This window comes from Tamandua tetradactyla, chromosome 25, assembly GCF_023851605.1.
Source record: "Tamandua tetradactyla isolate mTamTet1 chromosome 25, mTamTet1.pri, whole genome shotgun sequence".
In the NCBI taxonomy this organism is placed as follows: domain Eukaryota; kingdom Metazoa; phylum Chordata; class Mammalia; order Pilosa; family Myrmecophagidae; genus Tamandua; species Tamandua tetradactyla.
Genome location: NC_135351.1, coordinates 35,231,360 through 35,256,699, shown reverse-complemented (window position 1 = coordinate 35,256,699; position 25,340 = coordinate 35,231,360). Strand labels below are relative to the sequence as shown.

The following is a 25,340-nucleotide window of genomic DNA, read 5'->3' as shown; positions in this document are numbered from 1 at the left end:
ATGTGAGCGACTTGTTTTGGGACCTGTCATTTAATAAGTGCTTGAGCAGAGAACAATTTACAGTGTCAATTCAGTGAAATGATACCCACAGATGCCTTCTGACAATTTAAAAGGGCTATAAACACACAAGATGATGTGAGCTGGACACATTTCTAGCCATTTCTCATGAGGTACTGGACATCAGTGTAATATTTGAGAGCTTCCTGCATTCAGAGTTTGGAGCCTTTAATTCTCTCTGATGGTCAGTCACCTCCTCCTTTGCACTGAAGAGGAGAGGGGGAGGACACTCCCTCAGAAGCAGGGGCTGAACAACTGCAAAGGCAGAAAGCAGAATTCTCTGAACGATGGCTGGAAAAAAGGCAGTTTTGATGCTGGAAAACTTCATAGGTGGGAAGTTTCTACCTTGTCACTCATACATAGATTCTCATGACCCATCTACAGGGGAAGTTCACTGCAGAGTGCCTGATAGTGGAGAAGAAGAGGTGAGTAGATGCTCTTGGAGAGGATTGGGGTTGATTTAATGTGTTGGTGAGTTATAGTTGGTTCCATTTCCTAAAAGAGGGAAAGGTGACAAGTTGCTAAATGCTAGCAGATGGAAAATTCCAGTGCTAGGAAGGTTTATTATGTTACAGGACATACGTGATTTATGGAACACATCTCAGATTACTATATTCAGGAGCAAATAAGTTATCAACCAACCGAACACAGGGACGAGTGTCCAGTTTTTTTTCTTGAATATGTACACATCCCGTAATTGATGTCCAGTCAAAAAAGTGAGACTTATCAGTATTATTAAATGCTCCATTTTCTCTATCAAGGACTGTCTAAATTTACTGCTATATTCATGAGTTTCTAAAAAATGTGTTACTTCACTAACAAAACAAAAAACAAAAGCAAGGATTTATTCTAGATGGAGCTTTGAATAATTCCTTATGTCTTTGAAATACCCAATAAATATAAATTTATCATTAAAAGATGAAACTCAAACTTAAATAAATTCCCATATATGTTTGGAGTTGGATTTAACAGCATCCTCTTTCTCATTCAAAGTGCTATGTGGCAGACCTTTTTTTTTTTTTTTTCTTTTTCAATAATTCAGAGTTAATTTGTTTGGGGGAATTTTATAAACTATTTGAGATTGAGACTTTTTGTTACTCATCAGTTACTGCACTGAGAATATAAACAACATATCTGGTGTGATAAAGGTGGCCCGTGAGTGCATAGTCATTTAACACCCTATGGATTATACTTTATTCTTTTTAAGGCACAAAGAAACAGATTATTTAAAATATAATTGTGGCCTTCATATATAAATATATTCTATGCAAATGTTTAAAAAGAACTAAACCAGCATTTCTCTATTTTTTGTAATATTTTAAATCTGTCTTGAGTTAAAAAAAAAACAAAACCTTTAGACTTATGGACTAATTTGTGTAAATATCGTCCTTGGGTAAACTGTAACGCATTGGTTAAATGGTAACCAGAAAGTTGGTTTTGCTTCAAATGACCTGAGATAGATGTGAGAAACCCAGCCTCATGTTTTCCAATGCTCCTTTCTCCGGGTGTTTTCCAAAGAGTAGTTAAAAACAACAGATCAGCCAAGTTCAGATGCAAACTCACCTGCATCTCCTGGCTCCTGCCTTCACAGAAGAGAGAACAAGGAGCAGACACACTTGCTGGTAGAGTAATAGATATTTTGGATTTCTCAGAAATCCAGCTTGCATATATTTCTATCTCATCCCCATAAGTCCCCCCACCCCTTATTTTCTGGCTTGAAAAATATGGCCACCATCCAAATGATTTCCCAAGAAGTCTCTCGCAAGATATGCTGCCAGTGCTGCCACTGGTGGCTCCCTTTGGGTTCAGCGTGGGTGATGGGCTTTGCTTCCTGCTCAGTGTTTTATTTACCTGGATCCTCCCAGGTGGTGAGTCGGGGCAGCCTGTGCATTTGGAATGGACAGCAATCATCATTTACAATCAGCTCTGATGCTCAGATCAGTGGTGACACACACACACGACCACATGCTCATGCATACACATGCGCGCGAATACACACACACAAGCACACACTGTCATAGCATTTGTATGACAGCTTCTCAGTCATCAGCAGTCAGCCCCTCTGGCCTCATAAACCTGCTCCACCGTGTGGTAGGCGTGGCTTTGGTTTGGAGCAGAATCTCACTGTGCCTCAGTACCCTTATCTGTTCTTCCTGGTGGTGTGGGGAGGGTGAAGCAGATTCCTGTGTGGGAAGCTCTTGGTGCCTGGCACATGAAACACCTTTTAAGAATGAGCGTTAACTGCTATTACATGCAGCATGTAGTCGATTCATACCCATTGTGCATTACACAGGTGCTAAGACATGCCATGAGACAACTTAGAACAAATGAGCGGACTTGAGCAGTCTGCAGAACGGATATGGCAGATCTTTATGGTGACGGCTGTGGAGTCCCCTGCCCCTGCCAGTGGGGAGCAGCCTGCCTGGGCTGCAGCTTCTCTTCCCTCATCCTGTCTGCAGGTCCATGTTAGATGCAGATTTTGATGTGAAGCCACTGCCTTTACAGAAATACCTCATTCCAATGAGAATCATTTTATACCTAATGTCAACTCTGAAGGTGACACATCTGCACGAGAAAAACAGAGGAGTGGTATAAATCAGGTTTGGAGTCAGAGGGCTAGTCTCAGTAGGAGAGGTTGAATTGCTGCCAGATCATGGGATCCAAGAAAACCAGTCGGTTGAAGCTTCCTGAAGCCTGGGAAGGAGGATCCTGAGCCTGGATTGGGCAGAGGTGAGGGTGAGGCACAGCTGGAAGATTTGCCAAATCTAGAAAAGCCATTGCTTAGCCTGAACCTAAGAGGAGGAAGGTAGGAGAACTCCTCAAAAGTCATTCTGCTTGCAAAGCATTTTGGCACTAGTTGGCCCTGCCCACACCTTCTCATATGACATCTTCTTTTGCATTTGACTGCAATACCAGGTCTCTGGTCTCCTTGCCCACCCACAGCACCCTCCTCTCCAACCAGAACCTCTGACACTGGGTAGAGGCCAGGGGCCATGACACCACCATAGCAGGCAGCCTGGGGTCTGGGAAGTCACCAAGATCTGAGTTCAGATCTCAGTTCCATCTCTAGTGAGCTGTGTGGCCTCGAGCAGTTTGTTTGAGCTTTCTGTGCCTCGGTTTCCTCATCTGTAAAATGGGCATAGCAATACTTATACTGCAGCATTTTAAAAGAGGTTAAGTGAACTAGTTTATGTAACGTATTTAGTATATTCCCTTGTAGATCAACACTGGTCCATAAATGGAATAATAAAAGGAATCATTCCAAGTGGACACGACATCTGAGGATGCAATTTCCTGTAAAATTTTAGGCTTCATTTGATATATCAGATCTGGATGGAGAATTTTTGAGATTCTATACATCTTGATTAAGTTTCCTCTCCATGCATTCTGGAGAGGTAAGAATATAAAAAATATCAAAGTAAGATGATATTTTTTTAATGATTGAAGAGGAACATGTGTTAAAATGAGATTAGCTTCTTCCCAATGTACTGCACGCTGTTTGGGGATCACTGGTGGCAGTGGGACATTTTCTTTGAATTTTGTGGTGCCCCTGCTTAGCCAGCCCTATAAACACCTGTGTTGTTTGCTTAGTGGGGAACTCAGTCCTATTTGAAATTAGGCAGAAAAAGTTAGGCATATGTGGGCCTGTGGATCCTGCAGCCACTCACTCCTCAGGAGCAGCCCTGGGAAGGTGTTTTGGTTTTCTAAAGCTGCCAGAATGCAATATACCAGAAATAGAACGGCTTTTAAAGAGGGAATTTAAGTTACAAGTTTACAGTTCTAGGGCCATAAAAATGTCCAAACCTAAGGCATCCAGGTAAAGATACTGTGACTCAAGAAAGGCCAATGGGTCCAGAACACCTCTGTCAGCTGGGAAGGCACATGGCTGGCATCTGCTGGTCCTTTGGCTTCTGATTTCAAACAGCTTCCCTGGGAGCACTTTCTTTCAGCATTTCCAGTATGGGTCTCAGGTTGGCTCTCTAGCAACTGGTCTCCAAGCATCTGAACTTCCTACAAAATGTTTCCCTTTTTTGAAGGACTCCGGTAAACTTATCAAGACCCACCTGGAATGGGTGGAATCACAACTCCATCTAATCAGAAGGCTGCACCCACAGCTGGGTGTGTCACATCTCCATGGAAACAATCCAGTCAATGTTTCCCACCTTAAACAATAGGTCTGGCCCTACAAGATTGGATCAGGATTTAAACATGGCTTTTCCGGGGTACATGATACTTTCAAATCTGCACAGACGGCATTGGCCGGTTAGTCGATCAGATGACCCCCTGCCTCTTAGCCATATTGAATGGGTCTTCGGACTCATCCACATTTTCTTGTTCTCCTCCAAGATCGAAGCTGCAGTAGAAGCGGCCCGAGAAGCCTTCCCTGGCTGGTCGTCCAAGAGCCCCCAGGAGCGAGCCCAGGTCCTGAACCGGCTGGCAGATTTGCTGGAGCAGGCCCTGGAGGAATTTGCCCAGGCGGAGTCCAAAGACCAAGGTGAGAGCTAGGGCTTTCCATCTTCCAGGCGAGCTCTCACCTGAGCAAAGGTGTTTCTTCCTAGGTGCTTTATGAGAAGCACAAGTCCCTTAGGCATGGGTGATGAGGGCGTTCGGCCCAGCTGGTTTATCAGATGTTCTCTCACCTCTTGACCCTATTGGGTGGGAGTTTGGTCCTTCCTGGGACCTTTGGGCTGGCCTGGACTTATTTCCTTGGCAGTGGTTGGGGTGGCAAGCAGGAAGCTCCCAGAACTCTGAAGGCTGGGCTTGGAGCAGGCATACTTCTACCTCATTCTCGGGCCATAGCAAGTCACAAAGTCCCAGCACAGGGAGATGAACTCTGTCCCCTGTGGTGAGAGGGTCTGCAGAGATACATGGGGAAGGGCAGTGGCAAGGGGAGAGGAGGAGCCCAGGGCCAAGACTGGCAAGGCAAATATCACTGGAAAAGCAGTTATGTAGCCAGTTATTTAGGGAGACTTCCCAGGTCCTTGCTGGTCTGCACTCAATCTGCTTTCCACTTTTAAAAACTCCTCCCCAGAGGTCAGAGTAACAGAGTAAATATCTGCAAATCTTTACAATACTATCTGCTAGTTAGGAAAAGCCAAGATCTTTTAAAAATATACACATTCCTGTAAACCAGCCTGAAGTTCAGAAGCCATCCGACTGCAAGCTCTTTACAGAGCATGTCTCCTCTGCTGAGCGTGTGGTCCTGCAGTGTCCCCTGCATGCCTGAGGCTAACTCGGTGACAGCCCAGGGACGCTGTGTCTCTCTCTCTGTTCCATCCAGGCACTAGGACATGCATGGGGCATGTAGGGGACAAACAAATGAGGCAAAGGACCTTGTACCAGGATTCCACACTGGTCCTGCCGTGTGCCCGTCCTAATGACCCCACAAAGCTGTGGGGAGGAAACTTAATAAGCATCACATGTTTATAAAAGTGGGTTTGTGGAATATACATATAGCTGCCTTAACGTCCATTGTTTCACTCCCTTTGTGGTGTATACAAAGCCTGGTGATCTTGAATTGAAAGAACTTGTGAGAGTGAGGTGGCAGCATCTGGCAAATTCGTGACACTAGCCATAAACCCCATGATCATTTGACTCAGCTTTTAACTCCATACCCACTTGTATATCATCATGCCTAATCATTTCCTAGTTTTCCCAAGCCATGGTCAAATCTTGCCACAGTTGCCTTCCACATGCCGGAGGACCCAGCCTGCGTCACACACCACGGGATCTGTGGGTGGTGAAGACTGTCTGGCAGAGCGTCCCGCTAACTCTGTTAAAACACCCTGCATGGCGTTATCATGTTGACTTCTTACAGGGAAAACCATCACACTGGCCAGAACCATGGACATTCCCCGGGCTGTTCAGAACTTGCGGTTCTTTGCTTCCTCCATCCTCCACCATACGTCAGAGTGCACCCAGATGGAGCAAGCCAGCTGCCTGCACTACACCGTGCGGACCCCGGTGGGAATCGGTGGGTGACAGAGTGCCACAAGCCGGGGGCCTTCCTGAGGTGGGGATTCCTTCTCTCACAGTTCTGGTGGCCACAAGTCCCAGGTAAAGGAGTGGCTGGGGCCAAGCTCCCCCTGGGCTCTGGGAAAGAGCCTTCTCCTCCTCTCTCCTGACTTCGGCTGGCCTCAGGCGTTCCTCCCCCTTCCCAGCATCCCAGCTGGCTCTGTCTCCGTCCTCACATGGCTGTCTTCTCTCTGTGTGTCTGTCCTCTTTGTCCAAGGACACCCGGCATATCGGACTCGGGGCTGCCCTACTCCAGTGGGACCTCATAGTTACTAATTCCATCTGCAGGAGTCCATTTCCAAATAACTTCTGAGGTCCCCCTGGGGGTTAGTGCTGATCACATCGTTTCTGGGGACACACGTTAACCCTCCAAGGTGCGGGGCAGTGCAGGCCAGTCTGGCAACACCGCACAGACACGCTTATTACATTCTACTTGAACTGACCTAGTGGAACAGACGAAGGAAAAGGAAAAAGCAGATTCCTTCCCCACTTTCACTGAAAATTAATTGGCCTCCAAAATCCAGTTCTAGTAGATTTTCTTTTTATCAAATTCCCTATTTACTCCTGTAACTTTGTTCTTCGAAAATCACAGGGGAAAGAATGATACGGAGAGTAACTTCGTGTACTGGGCTTTTTTATTCCCTGAAATATTAAAAAAATCGATTTCCAGAGAGGGCGGTGATTAAGAGCAAAGAGTTTGCACGTATTTGGGACAAGTTACTTTCCTCTGTGGGTTCTGTATTCTTATCTGGAAAACCAGGATGATAGTTTAATTGTATAGTTATATATTTTTATGTGAGTTAAGTAAAAAAATAACTGTAGGCTAGCAAAGTGCCAGGTGCAGGCACATGAACTTTGACAGTGGCTTACCTACCTCCCTCATTCATTTCTTTGACTCTTGCCCTTTGGGGGACATAGAAATGTCTGCAGTGACTCAAAATGAACACGAGATGTCACTGTATCTTCTGGAAAAAAAATTCCACTGGCCATCCATGATTTACTAGTTACGTTTTATGAGAATAAATGAATTAGGTTAAAAGGGAAGAAAATTGGGACATTTGACTCCTTTGATTCTTTGAACCCATTGGAAATCATCTTTGTAAGCCATGATGGAAAGCTCAAATCTTCTATGAAATTTGCTTATATGCCGCAAAACTATTCTGTTATCCACAAAAGAACAGATTTTTTAAGATGAGAAATTTAATAACATAAAATATACGTTTACTTTCATAGCACAGCTCGAGGGAAGAGTACTAAATAAGTTGAATCCATTTCCTTATTCATAAGGTAGAGTTTTATTTTTTGCTTGTCTTATGGTGGGAAGCCTGGACAGTTTCTGAACATTGCCACATTCCGGTATTCAGCATATCTACTGGTCAGGTACAGGTGAGAACCAAGAGAACACTTTTTTTATAGAAGCCCTCCAAACAGCAAAACTGGATTTCACAGTCTGCACCTTTAAGTGCATTGGCTTTATTGGCGAGGAAGGCCTTAAAGAAGGAATATTCAGAGCCTATTTGCTCTTAGTTTGCAAATAATTTTTAAAAGCTTCAGATTTTTATGTCTTAATCCACAATAGATTAGAAACAGAGATGGAGAAACTTGCTAGAAGAAATAGCAGCTGGAGAGTTTGAGAATGAGGAGGGAGGAGTAAAAACAGACAAACAAAACCTTCCAAAGCTATCCAGACCAGTGTGTAAATCTCAGAAAGCTTCACATTCCAGAACCGGTTAGCGACTAAGGAGGGAACTTGTGTTCTTGTTCCCCAATCACGATCAGAAACCACCAAGAAAAGGGTAAGCTGTGCTGACTCTCCTCTGTTTCCAAAGGTGCCGCTGCCTGCCATACGTTGTAGAATCATTTAGAGTTATCGCACTGAAGTTGGCCACAAATGAGCAAAGTTTGGGTCTTACAGGTGTAAGCTTGAGTTGCCTTCAGCAGGCGGCAGCTCTGCCTGACCAGTCCCCTTGGCCAGGCCGCGTAGGGAGCCTGGGGCTTCCAGCTGAGCCCCTGTCTCCTTCCCAGCTGGCCTGATCAGCCCCTGGAACCTGCCGCTGTACTTGCTCACCTGGAAGCTGGCGCCGGCAGTCGCCGCGGGGAATACCGTGATAGCCAAGCCCAGCGAGCTGGCCTCGGTGACGGCGTGGATGCTGTGCAAGCTCCTGGAGGAAGCAGGTCATCTGGGGCTGGGGGGTAAGGGGGGCGCGGGATTGGCGGGCGGTGAGTTTTGTAGCTTTCAGCCTCCTTTGGGTCCTTGACGTTTGGGAAGTCGGAGCAGAGTAAGGTGTGCCCGGCAGCGACACTGCAGGCGTTTCGGGCTCCGGCTTTCTTCTCCCCAGTCATTGCCTGAGACTCCTGCTTCGTTCGCAGCCCCCCCCCCCCCCCCGCTCCCTCTATTTCACCCGCAGGGGTGTCCCTGGCAGGACTGGGAGGTCACCCGAATAGTCCAGTGACGGGCTTCAAGAGCCGGGTGGGGCAAGGCTCTGCAGTGTGGGGGGAGAGGCCACGTAGATCTCGTGCCCGAGCCGCCCCGTTAATCCCGATGAAAGGAAGCGCAGGACTGTGGCCCCGTGTATTTCTAATACTTCCGGGGAACAGCGCCTTTTCCAGAGCGAGGACAGTTGCTCAGCTGTCCTTGCACTGGGAACCACGATTCAGAAACTGGCAGATTTGGCTGCTCACCAGCCAATCAAGGGTGCCACTTTGGCTTCTTGTCTTCGCTTTGCTAATAGTTCCATGAGCAGGTTCGGGGTGCGATCTTGATTCAGAGCTGGGGTGCAGCTTGGCCCAGGCCCAGCCTGACACTGCCCTGCACCCACTGCCACCTGTGAGGGCCCTCAGCTGGTGTCTCTGAGCACCCAGGCAGGGGATGATGGGGTGGGTGCTGGGGAGAGGGCACCCATAGCAAAGTTCCTCTGGGCCTCTCATGTCCTTAGATAGGGTGGGGGGTTAAAACCCCATTTCTCTCCCTGAAGCAGATCATGCACACGGGCCTCCAAGCAAGTCCAGCCAGTTCCTTACTGTTTAAAGGACAGGTGCAAACCCTGCTGTCTGGGGAGGGGTGTGGGCCTCAGGTCCCTAGTTGAGCTGCTGATTGCCCTGCGTCACGCCAGCCTGGTGTTTGGGGTGGCCTCCATGGGTGTCCCCAGGCCTCTGCACAGGACGTGAAAGCATCTGTGACTGCTGTGTCCCAGAACGTGCTACTCCTCCCTGACAAAAAGGGACCAAATTCTAATTCCATTCTTTGCAAAATGGAGTCTCTCATGTCTACAAAAAGTCAGAGGTGCTTCTTCTCTGCCTGGTGGCTGCAGGTTCTGCAGAGGGGATGGGGTGGAGGAAGGGGCTTATGGTCTGCTGCAATCCTGAGGTGGGGAGGGGCTCGTGGAGGTGGGGCCTCCTTGGCCACTTTCTCTAAAACCAAACAAGTCTCCATCTGCGATGATGCATCTTTCCTAACCTCCCTCCACTTTCACACGCCCCAGAACCCCGTCTGCAGGAGACTTTGTGTTCCCATCTGTTTGCACAGACTTGATCTCATTTTTCGTGAGCTGATGAACTTCTCCTACCTAACCAGTGGCAGCCCCTCTCTCCCTCCCTTGCCTGGCTTTGCCAGACTTTCCTCCTGAGGATAGCTGAGCATGCAGCGTTCACACTGCACTTCTCTGTTTCTCCATGGGGTTGAGAGTAGGTGAGAACCAGAAGTACATAATCCTGCTTTAGAGCAATTTAAGATAAACTTATTGTTGTAAAGAGAAGAAAGCTGTGATAACTGGCTAATGCATTCTGGATATTTAAGGAACAAGCTCTTCTAGTCCCGGATGTTCAAACAGACTTGATTGATGAACTTCCTTTGGAATAAAATATTTGAAAAGTTCCACAGTGAATACCACTTTGGGATGCCTAGAATATCCCAGCAATCCTCTCGGTGGGCACAAAATGTTTGCTGCCAGTCAGTCTTGGCGCAGCCCGTGCCAGTGTTTCTGCCCGCCCCCCCCCAAATCTGGCTGTGTGCTGCCCTATTTAAGCTGCCAGCCCTAGCATTTGCGGGACCATGTCTCCTGTATCATCTCTTGGCCACCTACCCAGACTTTTGCAGATTTATTTGCCAATTAAAGTGCATTTCTTCTCTTATAACCAGGATATACCAAGGGCAGAGGGCAGATATTTCTAAAAATATTACATAAATGTCTGCTCCAAATGATGAGATGGTACCCAGAAATACCAGCCAGCAGACAGCTCTCCACACATTATGTAGAAGCCCAAGGAAAGGTTCTAACAGCATGAGAACAGGAGGAGACAACCAGCCTGCTGGGAACAAGGCCGTGCTCCTTGGGGTATTTCTGTTTTCTCTCACCCCTTTCCCTTGATAAAATGCTACTATAAACACTAAAAGTGATTTCATCCACTTTTCCCCTTCGCAATTGATAAAGGCCTAACCTTCTGTCACCCGCTTCCCCCCACCTGCCCCCTCTATGCTCCATGTTGGATGGGGTTGCCCGGCCCAATGCAGGAGGCGTTGGGACACTTGTCATTGCTTTCCTTCCTGGATACCAGGAAGGCCTCCCTTGCTGCCTCTCTGTCCACCCCAGGGCCTGGTGGCCTGCCCTCCACTGGGGTGACCTCTGAGCTGGATCACAACAGATGTGCGCAGTGGGGGAGGAGAGTCGGGGCCATTTGAGTAGAGGCTCCCCAGACACCTTCATGAGTTACTGGGTCATTTTGCCCGGTAGGCCGTGCCGTCTCCCCCTACGTATCTCCTTGGGGGCTTACCTAGTTGGGGCCTCGTTTATACCCTCAAGGAGGTCCTGCCAAGGACATGGCACTGTGGGAAGGTGTTCTCCTTGCTAATGGACCATCCTGTGAAATTATTATTAAGACTTTAGAAGTGAATTCTTGAAGCGAAGTTATAATCCGAGGGAATATGTTTCTGGGGAGAATGCCTTACCTGGAGCAAGGGAAAAGTACTTGAAGCAGGGAAGCAGCTCAGAACCTTGCAGCAAGATTTCTGCACCTCCTCTCTGCAGTTCACGCCTGGAATGCAGTGGAGATGGAATGCAACTGCTCCCCAGCAAACCCTAAGAGCCTCCAGGATATGACACAATGGCCCATAGGATTTTCTATCTGGACATGGAAAGCTTCCTAAACTCAAGAGCCATTTCTAAGCTGTATAATATATGCTACTCATCCATCCACTCATCTAAAAAATGTATTATCTATTTATTAACTGGCTCCCACCAGTTTTGCGGCTTGCTGGTTGTCCTGTGACCTCACTGCCTCTGTTTTCTCATGGGTGAAGTGAGGTGATAATGATACCCACTGCAGAGGGTTAGCAAGAGGTCTAAAGGATGGAAATCACCCTCAGCCAAGACTGGCCCAGGGAACACCCAGAGTTTGGCTTTATTTGCCAGACAGTGCAATGGCTTGGCGATACAACTGGGAGCAAACACACCAGTCAATACATGCACATCTAGCGCCATAGGGTCTTGTGATAGAAGAAGCTGGAGCCCCTAGTTTTGGGAGATCTTAGCATTTATAAGTCTAAGTGGTGCTTCCCATCGCCATGGGCACAGGGATGCCAACTCAGACCCTCCACTGCCTCCATCATTCTTCTCTTCCCTGCACCTCTGTGGCATTTTCATGTCTCTCTACTGTACTATTTTCACATTGAATTGCGACACCTGGATGAATTGAATTGTGACACCTGGAAGCCAACTTGGAGGAGGGCACTCCCTCAACCAATGGACTTGAACTACTTGTAGATATCACTGTATCCCTAGCAACCCAGGCAGAGTAAATATTACAGAATGAATTGCCTAGAATGTTCTATCTGCATCTCAAACCTCACCACGTGGGTACTATTGTCAGAGGCGCCTCTGCAGTCTTTGCTATGCTATTAAACCAGAGGCAGCTATGAAAGTTCTGGGTGTTGCACAATACACCAATTGTCCACCCCACCCTTCCATGCTCCCCCATCCAGCTACTTGACTTTCAGGGAGACTCTCCATGGAGCTGGAAGTCCTTACCAGGTGCAGAGAATTCATATAACTGATCATGTCTCCCATCCAGGTGTTCCACCAGGTGTGGTAAATGTTGTCTTTGGGACGGGGCCTAAGGTGGGTGAGGCCCTGGTGTCTCACCCTGAGGTGCTCCTGATCTCCTTCACCGGAAGCCAGCCCACAGCTGAGCGCATCACACAGCTGAGTGCTCCCCACTGCAAGAAGCTCTCCCTGGAGCTGGGGGGCAAGAACCCTGCCATTGTCTTTGAGGATGCCAACCTGGAGGACTGCATTCCAGCAACTGTCAGGTCCAGCTTCACCAACCAGGTATGTCCTCTGGGGTTTGTTCATCACAGCCCAGACCCTGGGGGAGGCGAGGTTGACCCAGTGCCATTTTGGTAAGAGGAGAATCATTACATTGTTTGTGTTATTGGAGTGTTTTTTGCCCAATCTCAATGTCAACTGCTGGCCTCATAGAGTGACAGCTCCTGCTCAGCTGTAACCTTCAGTTATCAGGCGTGGGCAAAATGATGGATCCTTGCTGATCCAGCTTCTCCATCAGTGCCCATTTTCCACCCAGGGCTCAGTCCACTCTTGCTGTCCCAAAGTCCTATGCCCCGTAAACTTTATTTGCCCCCTCACAAATGCATATGCACACTGAAGTAAAACCACTAGAAACAGCCTAGAGTATATTTCTCAGCTTGGAGCCATGCTTGAGCTTCAAGGTATCTTTCCATCTCCTGATATTGTCTAACAGATGTTTTCTGGGGTACATAATTTTCATCAGATTCTTCAAGACCATGGGATCCTCATGGGTAAGAAACTAGCTCAAATCCCTAGACTCATGGGGGGCACACCTGTTTTCACTGAGCATTTTCATCCTCAGTGGTCTAGAATAGTGGCTAGGATAAAGCAGGTGTGTACATGTGCTGAATGACTTCTGTAAAGGGCAGTTAGTTATATTTTAGCAGAGAACAAAGGCTTGGTTTGTTCAAAGTGTTAGTTCTTCCCTAGAAGGATAGAGAATTGGAAGGTGAGATATCTTGATTTGCTTGACTTAGGTAACAGTGGAAAATTGCATAACCCTTTTGAAACTTCATTTCTTCATCAGTGAAATTATGGGAACAAACCAACTGGGTTTTTGTGCAATTAGCATGAAAAATATCCCTTGTGATTAATATTTTCGTGGTAATTTAAATTGTAATTATTTCTCTCGCTGTGATTCCCTGAGAACTGACTAGGAATAGATAGGTCTTCTGCATCACTAGATTTGATGCAATTTTATGATGGAACTAATTTAATCATTCCAGAAAAGCAAAAAAAAACAAAGTGAGCAATTAAACCAAGTGTTTAGATGTTTTAGAGACACCATGTAGAGGGACAAACTTGGTGGACTGAGAAATTGAGATGAGAGGAGAGCAGGTGAACATTTTGTACTAAAACGAGCCATCCTGAGCTCCATGGATCCTAGAATTGTGCTAGCATTAGAGTTTTGCCCAGAGAGGCTTCCTCTTGGGAGTGTTTAAAAATGTCAGTGGGAAAGGAGACATGAACCTGATTGGCCAATCCAAGGCAGCAAATATTTAGGCAAAATAAGTAAAGCAGTTGAATTTGTTTTACTTACTTGAGTGACACGTTTCATGGAGTACACATTTCTTCCATTATTAAATATTAGAGGTGTATTTGAAGTGCCTCCAAGATGCACTGGTTTCTTTTGGCTTGTCCAATGCCTAAGGAATGTGTCCAATGCCTAAGACTAGTCCAATGCTTAAGGAATGTGCACTCCATGTCACCCAGAGCAGAGGTGGTCACTACCTCTGTTGTGTGGCCTTGAGCTTGTGATTGTTCCAAAGTTCTGTTTCCTATCTGTGTACTGGGAAGCTCGACCTGCCACAACATTATTAGGGGAAAGCTTCCTGCACTGTGCCCAGCTCATTTCCTCTGCAGTCATCCTCCTGGGGATAATGTTTTTACCTGTGCTGACAGGGTACTGGGTAACCAGGAAACTTGGGAAGAGCCTCCCACCCTCCCCACACAGCACAGAGCACTCATGCAAATGAAACTGTCTTGGCCCAATGGTTTCCAAGTCAAATAGATCAATCATTTACCAGTGATATAGGTGACAGAAAGAATGTAATGTTTCAAAACATTAATTGCTGAATTTCTACAATGCCCCTTGCACAAATACCAAGATAATTAGAAGTATCCTATTTCTTAGGAGTGTGGTGAAGATTAAACATAAATGCAATAAATGAGAATAGTTATATGTCTTTGTATGTATGTTAGTAATACAAGCAGCATGCTTTGAAATGTCTGCAGTGTGGTTTACAAACTATTACATGCTACTTTCAAATGATGGTTAGGATTAATTTCCCCTCAGAATCCTGTAAAGACCTCTCCCCTGAACACTTAGGACCTCTGTTTGGATGCCCCCAATGGAGCCCTTGGGTGACCTCCCTTGCCCTGACCTGCAAAATTGCTTCCCTCTTTGTGAGAGGGAGGTCTGTGCTGGCCTCTGCAGGGAAGTTCACAACCATCTTCTCTGTGGCTCAGCTGCAAACCTGGGACCCATCCTTGTTCCTTCTCTCCCTTCTCCCCATGCCCCAGATCCAGTCCATCCACAAGTCCTAGTGGCTCCACCTTTACAATATATTCTCTTGCTTCTCCCTTATATTTATCCCAGTTTTCATACGCTGTGGGGGTTCAAGAATCTGTTGGACCTGGTGGCTTCCATCATGTCTCTCCGTTTCCATTGGAACTGCCCTGTTCGAAGCTACCTCCACGTTTTGGGACTCCTCTGATACTCTCTCCACTCTGTCCTTGCTCTTGCTCCCTTCCATTCTGTTCTCCACACCACACCAGAAAGTTCATTTCAAAATGCAAATGAGATCAGACTCTGCTGCTTAAAACCTTCGGATGCTGAAAGGAGAATGCAAGCTCCATTCTGAGCCTCTGAGGCTTTCTGGCAGATCACCTGGATTGCCCCCTAACCTCACCTCTGACCTTACCCTTAGACCTTGCCTCCTCTGCACCCCTTGGCTTACCCTGTCCCAATCTGCCTGGCCCATGCCTGTTTCCTTTCTGCAGCTTGCTACTGAGACTTCTTTTCCTTCAGTCTTTGCATGTCCAGCTCCTTCGCATCAGTTGCATGTCAATTCAAATGTGCCCTCATCACAAGTGCCTCTGTGACCCCCTGTAGTAAGGTATCCCCCCAACAGTTTCTATTCTCCTTCTTTCCTTGCCTGTCCTTTGTTGCTTTGTCTACTACCTGGAGCAACATGATTTGCTGAACCTGTTCACTTGAGTTCTTGTCTTGCCCACAAGACCAGGTGCTTCCCATGTGGTGACCTTTGCCGCTATGTCCTCTCACCCAGAACAGTGCCCAGTATGTGGCAGAGGTGCAAAGTACAGGTGACTGCCCCGCAGCCATCCTTCAGCCTTGTCACTGTGGTCCCTCTTGGCAGGGGGAGATCTGCCTCTGCACCAGCAGGATCTTTGTCCAGAGAAACATCTATGGTGAATTCTTAAAGAGGTTTGTAGAAGCTACCAGAAAGTGGAGAGTCGGCATTCCCGCGGATCCGTCAGCCAGCATGGGAGCTCTGATAAGTAAAGCCCATCTGGAGAAGGTAAGTGGGTCTTGGTGATGGAATAGTTCTTATTTGGAGAGAGACTTAGCGCAAGGCTTAACCCACACCATGCTTTGAAATATTGTCAGTGGTTGCCTTGTTTACGAAAATGTATGATCTGAGTGAAATCATCTCTTGGCACAGAGTTTAAAAATGTTGGACATGAATACCCACATGTAGTCTAGGTTACAGCAGGATCCTCATGAAATGAACGTAGTTGAGGAGCCAGCGAGGAGATGACAACAGGGCAAGAGAGGAAGGCAACTTTCAGAAGATGAAGGTCAGCTCTTAAGGCCAGTGTGGGCCCAGATAGCAGGCAACCCCGCAGACCTACATTCCCTCTGAGAAGGTCCTGCCTCCGGCCTGTAGCAGATGGACTTCTGGAAACGTCAGTAGGAAACATCCCAATGGTGTGGTCCTCTGGCCAGCAGTCCAGTGGGGAGAAGCTGTTGATGGTCTCTGAGTGATTTATAGGAGAGACACAAGAGCTTGTTTCTCCCACCGAGGGAAGCCGGCCCCATCAGTTAGCCAGTGAGGGCGAGAGCCTTTACCTAAGTCTGTGGAAGTGTTTGATCCTGCCCTGGGCTTTGGGAAATTTACAGCATTTTAACCTTGACCTTCACACCACTGCTAAGTACAGGTGCTTGTGGGTGGGAAGGTGTCGTAGTTAAACGGTTTCATTTTATGTCTTTTATTTTCTCAGTGAAATGGGAAGCAGGGTCGCCAGCTAAAAAGGAGGAGGGAGGAGATGCTGGAGATTTGAGGAGGTGGGGGACAGAGTCCAGTAGGAGCAGGAAGGTGGGGAAATAGGATGAACTTGGCAGTGACCGTGTTGTGGCAGCTGGAAGGGCTCACTTGAGGCTTGGGGTCCCTCATTCAAGGTGAGGTCAGCCGGCACGGCTGTGGGCTTTCCTGCAGGATTACCGGGACCTAGACCATGCTTCTTTGGTGCCCATGGGGACCCACAGTTGCGGATGCTCCCACCCTCACCCCCCTTAGAGGGAGAATCCCACCAGGTGTGAGAAACTCCTGATCTGCACTCTTGTCTGGCAGTTCTGGGCAGGACACCCAGGGCTGTCTCCACATGCAAATAAATGGAGAAAACAACATTGGTATAATTCCAGGCGCTTTCTGGGAGAAGTGGGAAAGCAAATGTTAACTTCCAGAAGCATCTCCCAATAGGAGGTTGCCTGGGGTTGCCTTTGCAATTCACCCACTCACCTGCCATTCAAAGTTCTCTGTATCAACTCAGCAGATAAACCATGTCTTCGCTTTAAGCACTGCCGTAATAGCTTACCCAATGAGGGAAGATGTATCAATTAAACCAATCAGTGCACAAAACCCAAAAACCCAGCCTCCCTCAAGGAAAACAAGAATACACAGGCATGAAGCATCTAATATCACTGGGCATTAAATCTGCAATAGGAAAGGGATGCAGACAAACAGAAGTTGTTGAGGTTTTGCTTAACACCCCCATGCCCTGTAGCCCTCTTTTAACCCTTCACCCTTTCATTGGTGTTAGTGTCAATATCCCCCCCTCTGTCACAGGCAGTTGTAACATTGCATCCAGCTTCTTAAAGCCTTTGGTTAGATCTGGGTGTTTCACCTCAAGATTATACAAATCCAATTGTTTCAATACCAATTAAGAATCTCAGAAAATACAAAACCAATTATTTATCAGAACTCATTTGAGATTTGGGCACATTACTACAAATGATCAAGTGGATCAGTTTCCACAGGTTCCTATTTTTCAATGTGCTTGGGTTTCACAAGTATCAGTTTACGAAGAAGATACCAAAATATTGTGATAACACATTTAGTTGAAAATACCATATTCACATTGCATTTGGATGTGTCCCAAATGCTCACACTTTTTGTCTGTTTTATTTTGCTGTCTCCCAGTAGTTTTCATTATTCCTACCACAAACACAGAGAATTTACACGTTTAGGTGTCAAAACATTTCAGTGTGGAATATGCACATTTTTGTACGGAGTGAAACAGGTGCCCAGAACTTTGTGTTCTTTGAATGACCCCAGAATGAGAACCAAGTTCCCTTCTTTTCAGTATGTTGGTGGTTAGAGTCCTTTGAGTCCCAGGCAGGCCTAGCACTCCCAGGTGGGTCTGAGTGGGGCCAGGGGCTGCAGTTCATTCCTGCCTACAGGAGCTTGCATCGGGTGATTTCTGGGAATTTGACGGCTGCAGGCTCGGCCTCCAGTGGGAGCAGGTGGTACTGGGGAGGGCTCATCTAGCACGTGCCTGCCCAGGGGCACCTGTGCAGAGGAAAGAGGAACCCCCACCTGCAGGTTCACTTTCCCCCACCTTGGTCAGGTCCAGGCTATGCCCCCAGTGGGGGTGGGGGTGGGGAGAGGGGCAGGGGACGTGGGATGCTTTGCTGTGCTGGAGCTCCTGATATCTTGCCCACCAATTTTCATCCCTGAACCTCCCCAATGTAATGATTTGACTAATTTAGTTTTTACCTCCCAAATTGGACATCTTATATGCCACGTTTGTACTTCCCCATCTTTTCCTAAAGGGAGGGAAAATGGGGGAGTTTATCCAATTCTCCTTCATCCAAAGCCACAATCTCTAATAGATCTAAACCACATATAATATTTGATATTTTTACAGACTTACAACACAGACGGTGCCTAGACCTGGTGCCAGCCTTCCTCTCCCCAACATGTCTCAGCCCGAAACACCCACTTCTAAGAATCCACATTATGCCTGAAAACAAGAGGCTTCTGTTTAACATGCTGGTGATATTGACTGAATATCATTTCAATTTAGCATACCTCGTTATCGTGGGGCACTGTGGAAATGATGAAACAGTTACCAATTTTTTTTCCTGATCACATTCAAACATTTAATGCTATCTGGCCAGGTGTGGACATGTATTTGTCTTTCAAACGGAAATTTTTATACACCCTTGTATATTTTTGGGTATCTTCTATTTCAATCAACTACTTAAAAAAAAAACTTTTCTATTTTGGAATAATTTAAGATTAACATAAAAATTTCAATGAGAATGCAGAGCATTCCTGTTTCCTCTTGCCCAGCTATCCCCACTGTTGGCATCTGACATAAATACGGTACGTTCGTCCAAATGAAGAGGCCAACGTGGCTACCTTCCTATTAACTAAACTCTTGACTTAAGCAATGACTGCTTTTGATTTTTGCTTGATAATTATAGAAAATCATTCTTCAGCCACTTTCCTTGGAACATTCTTAAAAGAGAGCTGATGAGCTTGCCCTCATCTCAGAAAGCTGCTTCTAAGGGGAGAGATTTTGTACACACAGTGTAAACCTTTATTGATGGTCCTCATCCCTGGTCACTTCTCCTTCGGCAGGGGCCATGGAGATGGTGCTCCCACAGCCACTCCTCCCCCACCTGAAACCGCTGGCCTCTGCACTGGGGTCCTGCATGTCTGACCCACCTACCTGGAGTGATGCTCCTCTCAGCTCTGCTCACCTTTCCTCCCACATTGAAACCTTGGAAGCCACCCAATGTCTGCTTGGAAGCTGCTGGCAGCAGCCACTGCAGCTTCAAGGGTCCTGGGTATCTGCGTGCCTATTCCACAGAGATGTGCATGCCCAGACTCGGGGTATCCCACCAGGGGACTCTAGGGGGTCTGGCGGTTCAGAGCTTGGGGGTCTCTGCCATTTTGGGGCTAATAGAGACAGCCAAGGAGGATGCAGTGTGACCTTCTTGGATTGTGACCCTTTTCCTATCAGTGTGTTAAATCCCTTGGGGTCAAGGAGTCAGTGAACACACCAAGGGGATTTCAGGTTATGACTCCTTTCACCCGCACCCCACCAAGCATGAGGGCTGTGTACCAGGACAGTCTGACTGGTGTCCTTGCCCTGCCATTACTCTTTTCCCTGCAGCATGACTATGTCTTCTCCAAATTAGCCGTGTGGAGTCTGGGGCTTTGTGTCCATTCAACTCCTGAGTGACTGTGACACTCAATGGTGCTCTAAGTGTTGTTTTACCATGGCAATGTCTCAAAGGAGGTCCAGCTTCCCAGGCTCCCAGTTAGCCCACCGGGATGCACAATGAATTGCAGGGAATGAAGGAAGGGTCCCCTTTGCCTTTTTCACGGCTTGTCTTGCTTTTTTTTTTTAATCCTCCTGGATTCTCCCTGTGCTGGTTTGAAAGGATGTATGTCCCCTAGAAAAGCCATGTTTTAATCTAAATCCCATTTCATAAAGGCAGAATATTCCCTATTCAGTACTGTATGTTTGAAACTGTAATCAGATCGTCTCCCTGGAGATGTAACCCAATCATGAGTGGTTGTTAAACTGGATTAGGTGACAACATGTTTCCACCCATTTGGGTGGGTCTTGATAAGTTTCTGGAGTCCTATAAAAGAGGAAACATTTTGGAGAAAAGAAGATTCAGAGAGAACAGAGCAGAACGACGTAGCCACGAGAAGCAGAGTCCACCAGCCAGCGACCTTTAGAGATAAGGAAGGAAAATGTCTCCTGGGGAGCTTCATGAAACAGGAAGCCAGGAGAAGAAGCTAGCAGATGATGCCATGTTCGCCATGTGCCCTTCCAGATGAGAGAGGAACCCTGACCGTGTTCACCATGTGCCTTTACAAATGAGAGAGAAACTGTGACTGTGTTCACCATGAGCCCTTCCACTTGAGAGAGAAACCTTGAACTTCATTGGCCTTGTTGAACCAAGGTATCTTTTACAGCATGCCTTTGATTGGACATTTCTATAGACTTGTTGTAATTGGGACATTTTCTCAGCCTTAGAACTGTAAACTAGCAACTTATTAAATTCCCCTTTTTAAAAGCCATTCTGTTTCTGGTATATTGCATTCTGGCAACTAGCAAACTAGAACAGTCCCCCACTTGCCTGCCTCGAGAATTTGGCTATGGGTCTGCCCCAAGATTCAAGTCACAGGAGAAACAGGATTCTCAAGTGTTTATGACAAGGCTGCAGGAAACATAGAGAAAGCTCACATGTGCAGCCTCCATTAGGGCCAGACTCAGGCCTAGCCAAAGTCCACTCTTGCAGACCCACTGTCCCCACTGGTCAGGAAAACAAACTGAGATGCAGATAGAGGAGAGTCTCTAAGAGCTCTGCATCAGTCAAGGGTCTCCAGAGAAAGAGAACCATCAGGATCCATCTAATCTAATCCATTTACTCTAACCTGATATAATCGAATCTACCTACGTACCTAAGAGATTTATTTTAAGAAAATGACTCATGTGATTGTGAGGCTGACAAGTCTGAAATCTGTAGGGCAGCCTCGCAGGCGGGAAATTCTGTTAAGAGTGATGTTTACATATTAAGGCTTAAGTCCGTAGGAGAAACCAGCAGGCTGGAAACACAGAGAGGAGTTGACGTTGCAGTTATGAGGCATATTTCTTCTTCTTTTGGAAACCTCAGTTCTTAGCGCTAAAGGCCTCCAACTGATTGGACGAGGCTCACCTGCATCATTGAGAGTGATCTCTTTTACTTAAACTCAACTGATATATCTACAAAATACATCATAAGGACATGTAGGCCAGTGCTTGACCAAGCAACAGACACCATAGCCTAGTCAAATTGACACAGAAAATTAACCAGCATAGTCTCTGAGCTACTAAGTGTCAGGTCACACATTTTATCATCATTATCATCATCATCATCACCATCACTATTATTAACCACCGCCACTGCCATCACTACCACCACACCATCACTACCACTAACACCATCACCACCATCATCTCCACCTTCACCACCATCCCACCACCATCACCACCACTACCACCATCACCACCACCATCACACCACCATGACCTCCACCAAATACCATCATAACCTTCATCACCATCCCACCACCACCACCATCCCATCACCATCATTACCACCTTCACCACCAACCCACCACCACCACCACCATCACACCACCATGACCACCACCGCCACCATCACCACCACCATCACACCACCACGACCACCACCGCCACCACCATCACCATCACCATCATCACCACCTTCACCACCAACCCACCACCACCACCACCATCACCACTACCATCCCATCACCATCACCACCACCACCGCTACCACCACCACCATCACCATCATCACCACCATCACCACCACCATCACACCACCACGACCACCACCACCATCACCACCACCATCACACCACCACGACCACCACCACCATCACCTCCACCACCACCACCATCACCATCATCACCACCTTCACCACTACTAGCACCATCACACGACCACCACCACCACTACCACCCTCATACTCACTAATAATGGCATTCAAAAGAGACTTAAGCATCATTGTAAATGTTTTACTTCTATTATTTTTATTTAATCCTCTCAAGAGCCCTATGAGTAAATAGAAGAAATGAGATTTGAATACAGTCTAGTTTCCCAGCCCTTCTTCTAACCTCTGTGTTCTGTCTTTATGTTCAAAGCTCCTAAGTTCTAACTACTTGCTGCTCTCTCCCTTCCAAAAAAAAGTTTTATGATAATAATTCTTTACATTTTATCATTGTATGGCACATTAGCAGTCACATTTTTTTTCAGATTTTACTGGAGATTGAAAATCCCAGTTCCTTTGCTGTCAGTGTAGATAGTCTACTCATTCAGTGAAGCTGTCTGTAGTAAATGAGTTCAATTTAGCATGGGTCGCTTTTTATATTAAATATTTAATAGGGTCACAATTTGAAAAAAGACACTTCCTGTTCTAGTTTGCTAGCTGCTAGAATGCAGTATATCAGAAATGAAATGGCTTTTAAAAAGGGGAATTTAATGAGATGCTAGTTTATAGTTCTAAGGCTGAGAAAATGTCCCAATTAAAACAAATCTATAGAAATGTCCAATTTAAGGTATCCAGGAAAAGATACGTTGGTTCAAGAAGGCCGATGATTTCAACGTTTCTCTCTCAGCTGGAAGGGCATGTGGTAAACATGGCAGACATGGCGAACATGGCGGCATTTGGTGACTTTCTTGTGGCTCTACAAAAAGGGGCTCTCTCCAAAATGTTTCCTCTTTTAAAGGATTAATGGGTGGAGTCGCAACTTCATGGAAGCTCTCTGATCAAAATTTACCACCCACAGTTGGGCAGGTCACATCTCCAGGGGAACAATCAAAATGCTCCCACCTAGCAATACTGAATGAGGATTAAAGGACATGGCTTTTTCTGGGGTCCACCACAGATAAAAACCAGCACACTTCCTTTCGTACTTATTATCCCAAGAGTGTCCAAGGTATGATCAGGCTATTTCTCTTCAGAGAACATGGCCATCCAAAGCCAAGGCTCTTCCTGAAGTGTTTTGTGTCATTGACAAAAGTCCTGGCTACTATATCCCATAAGGCCTTTGGAGACCTTCCATTGATTGGTTCACATTGGATGCCTGCTCTGACTTCTTAGAATTAACATGTGGGTAGGAGGTGTTTCAAAGAGAGCAAGAGCAGAAGAGAAAGAGAAGTAGAAACCTATTTTAGTTTCTTCCCACAAACTAGAATAAGGAAAATTCCTGGAAAGCTTTAAGATCATTATGGATGTTGGAGAAGGAGGTGTAGTGGAAGGAGATATAAATCTGCACAATGTTCTATTTTTTAAAAGCCTTTGACTCCCTAACTTATTGAGTGTTCTATAAACTGAAGGAAGATTAATAACAGAATAGAATAACATTACTCTTTTTGACATGGCAAATGAATATTGTTTTACAATGAAGTATTTACTAATAAATTCTGGGACAAATACTCAGAGAGATAAGTAATGATTTGGGATCCAAAACATTATTTCAAAATTTACTCTGCTTGACTGTTTACTACTTAACTGTTGTTCTCTACTTTTCATTTTCAAGACTAATTTTTCCTATGCTGATAATATCCCTTGGGGGTAGAATAATTTCCATGTATAAAATATACATGTTTACATGTATAAAATATATCATCATTGGGATCAGTCATTTGTAGACCATTATTAGTGAAACTTAGTCTTTGTCTCCAGTCATTGGATTAACTTATTACATGATTTATTTCCCATTATAGTTAGATATACTATATTACCTATCTATATTTTCAGGGTATAATCAGTAATCACACTAGAAATTGAAAATTGTTTTTTTTCTGGAAACTTAGCCATTGAAAGGCAATCTGGCCTTTAACTAAATCTTGTACATCATCCATTCCCACTTTCAGCAATAGACTTCCCATCCCCACCCCCCAAAAAGTGAGAAGGTATCCTTTTGACAATTTAGCTATTGAATATACCTGAATATAACTTCTAGCTAACTCATGGGAGCTGATTTATATAATCAGAAAGTAAGAGATACTAATACACTCCTCCTAGGGTGTTGAGAGAATTAAGTAAGGTAATGTTTGGAAGCACTTATCAGAGTGCCTGGACTTAGACACAAACCAAAGCACTCCCTTGCTGGTATGTCTGAGGACAAGGGTCACAGTGATGGACAGAGGGCCTTGGCCCTCGGGCTGGTAGCTCAGTGAGATGATCAACTCCAGCTTGACCTTATACATTTCTGCCAGATGATTAGAAAATATGGAATCTTCTGTTGAATTGTGAGAAGCACAGATGATCAGATGTTGCTAATTATGATTCTCACCCACCCAGGTCAGAGGTTATGTGAAGAAAGCTCGTGCTGAAGGGGCCCGGATTCTGTGCGGTGAGGGAGTGGATGACTTGAGCCTTCCCCTGCAAAATCAGGCAGGCTACTTTATGCTTCCCACAGTGATTACAGACATTAAGGATGAATCCTCCTGCATGAAGGAAGAGATATTTGGGCCAGTGACATGTGTCGTCCCCTTTGATAGCGAAGAGGAAGTGATCAAAAGAGCCAACAACACCAAATACGGTCTGGCAGCTACAGTGTGGTCCAGCAACGTGGGACGCGTCCACCGGGTGGCTAAGAAGTTGCAAGCAGGATTGGTGTGGACCAACTGCTGGCTCATCAGAGAGCTGAACCTTCCTTTTGGAGGGATGAAGAGCTCTGGGATAGGCAGAGAAGGAGCCAAGGATTCCTATGACTTCTTTACAGAAATCAAAACTATCACCATTAAACACTAATCTTTGCCAATGGCAAAGCTGTTTGGTGGATGCCTGATCGTTCAGTTGTGGTAACTGAAATACTTTTGGAGGAAACTTGGAACAAGAAGAGGGTAAAGTTTGATCCATGTCTAGAGTCATGTATAACTAATTCCAATTCTTAGTGTACGTACCTGTTGAGGCTGTAGTGTACTAATCCTAAAAAAAGAAATAAATGTCAAAAAATTCTAGTAACCAGTATGGTGTGTGTCTTCTGCTTGGACTTTATATTAAATCATAAAGGTGTTTCTATTGCTTTTTTCCTGGATGCCTCAAATGATCAGAGAAAATTGTGGTTGTCAGGTGTTAAGGATCATGCTCAATGTCACGAAAATATTTATTCATCAAAGGAAAATTCTGTTGTCAAAGTGAGGGCATTGATGGAGAAAGAATAAGATTCTGAGAACTGGAATGGGGAGGATATATGGGCTGATAATGATGACAGTAGGGGCATTGAAACCCTAGATTATGCTGAGTCTTCTTTGCTAGATAAACCTGTAATGGTCTGCCCTGAGGAATCAGACACCCCACCTCCAGTCTGCCCCGAGGAAACAGCTACCCTGACTTTCTC

At 46.0% G+C, this 25,340-nt stretch overlaps 1 protein-coding gene across 1 annotated transcript; it reads left to right on the top strand.

The window, feature by feature from the left end:
- The first annotated feature begins 259 nt into the window (after positions 1-259).
- ALDH8A1 (aldehyde dehydrogenase 8 family member A1) lies at positions 260-24,963 on the top strand. The gene is made up of 7 exons (XM_077144065.1): positions 260-482; positions 4,405-4,552; positions 5,876-6,031; positions 8,098-8,247; positions 12,139-12,395; positions 15,533-15,694; positions 24,299-24,963. Exons 1-7 carry the CDS (start codon positions 345-347, stop codon positions 24,749-24,751), a joined length of 1,464 nt encoding a protein of 487 aa, XP_077000180.1. The 5' UTR covers positions 260-344; the 3' UTR covers positions 24,752-24,963.
- The last annotated feature ends 377 nt before the right edge of the window (positions 24,964-25,340 follow it).

Coding starts and splice junctions, on each gene's coding strand:
- ALDH8A1 (XM_077144065.1), top strand. CDS start 345: ATGGCTGGAAAAAAGGCAGTTTTGATGCTGGAAAACTTCATAGGTGGG. Junction 8,248..12,138: donor CAAGCTCCTGGAGGAAGCAG/GTCATCTGGGGC, acceptor TCTCCCATCCAG/GTGTTCCACCAGGTGTGGTA. Junction 15,695..24,298: donor GTAAAGCCCATCTGGAGAAG/GTAAGTGGGTCT, acceptor TCACCCACCCAG/GTCAGAGGTTATGTGAAGAA.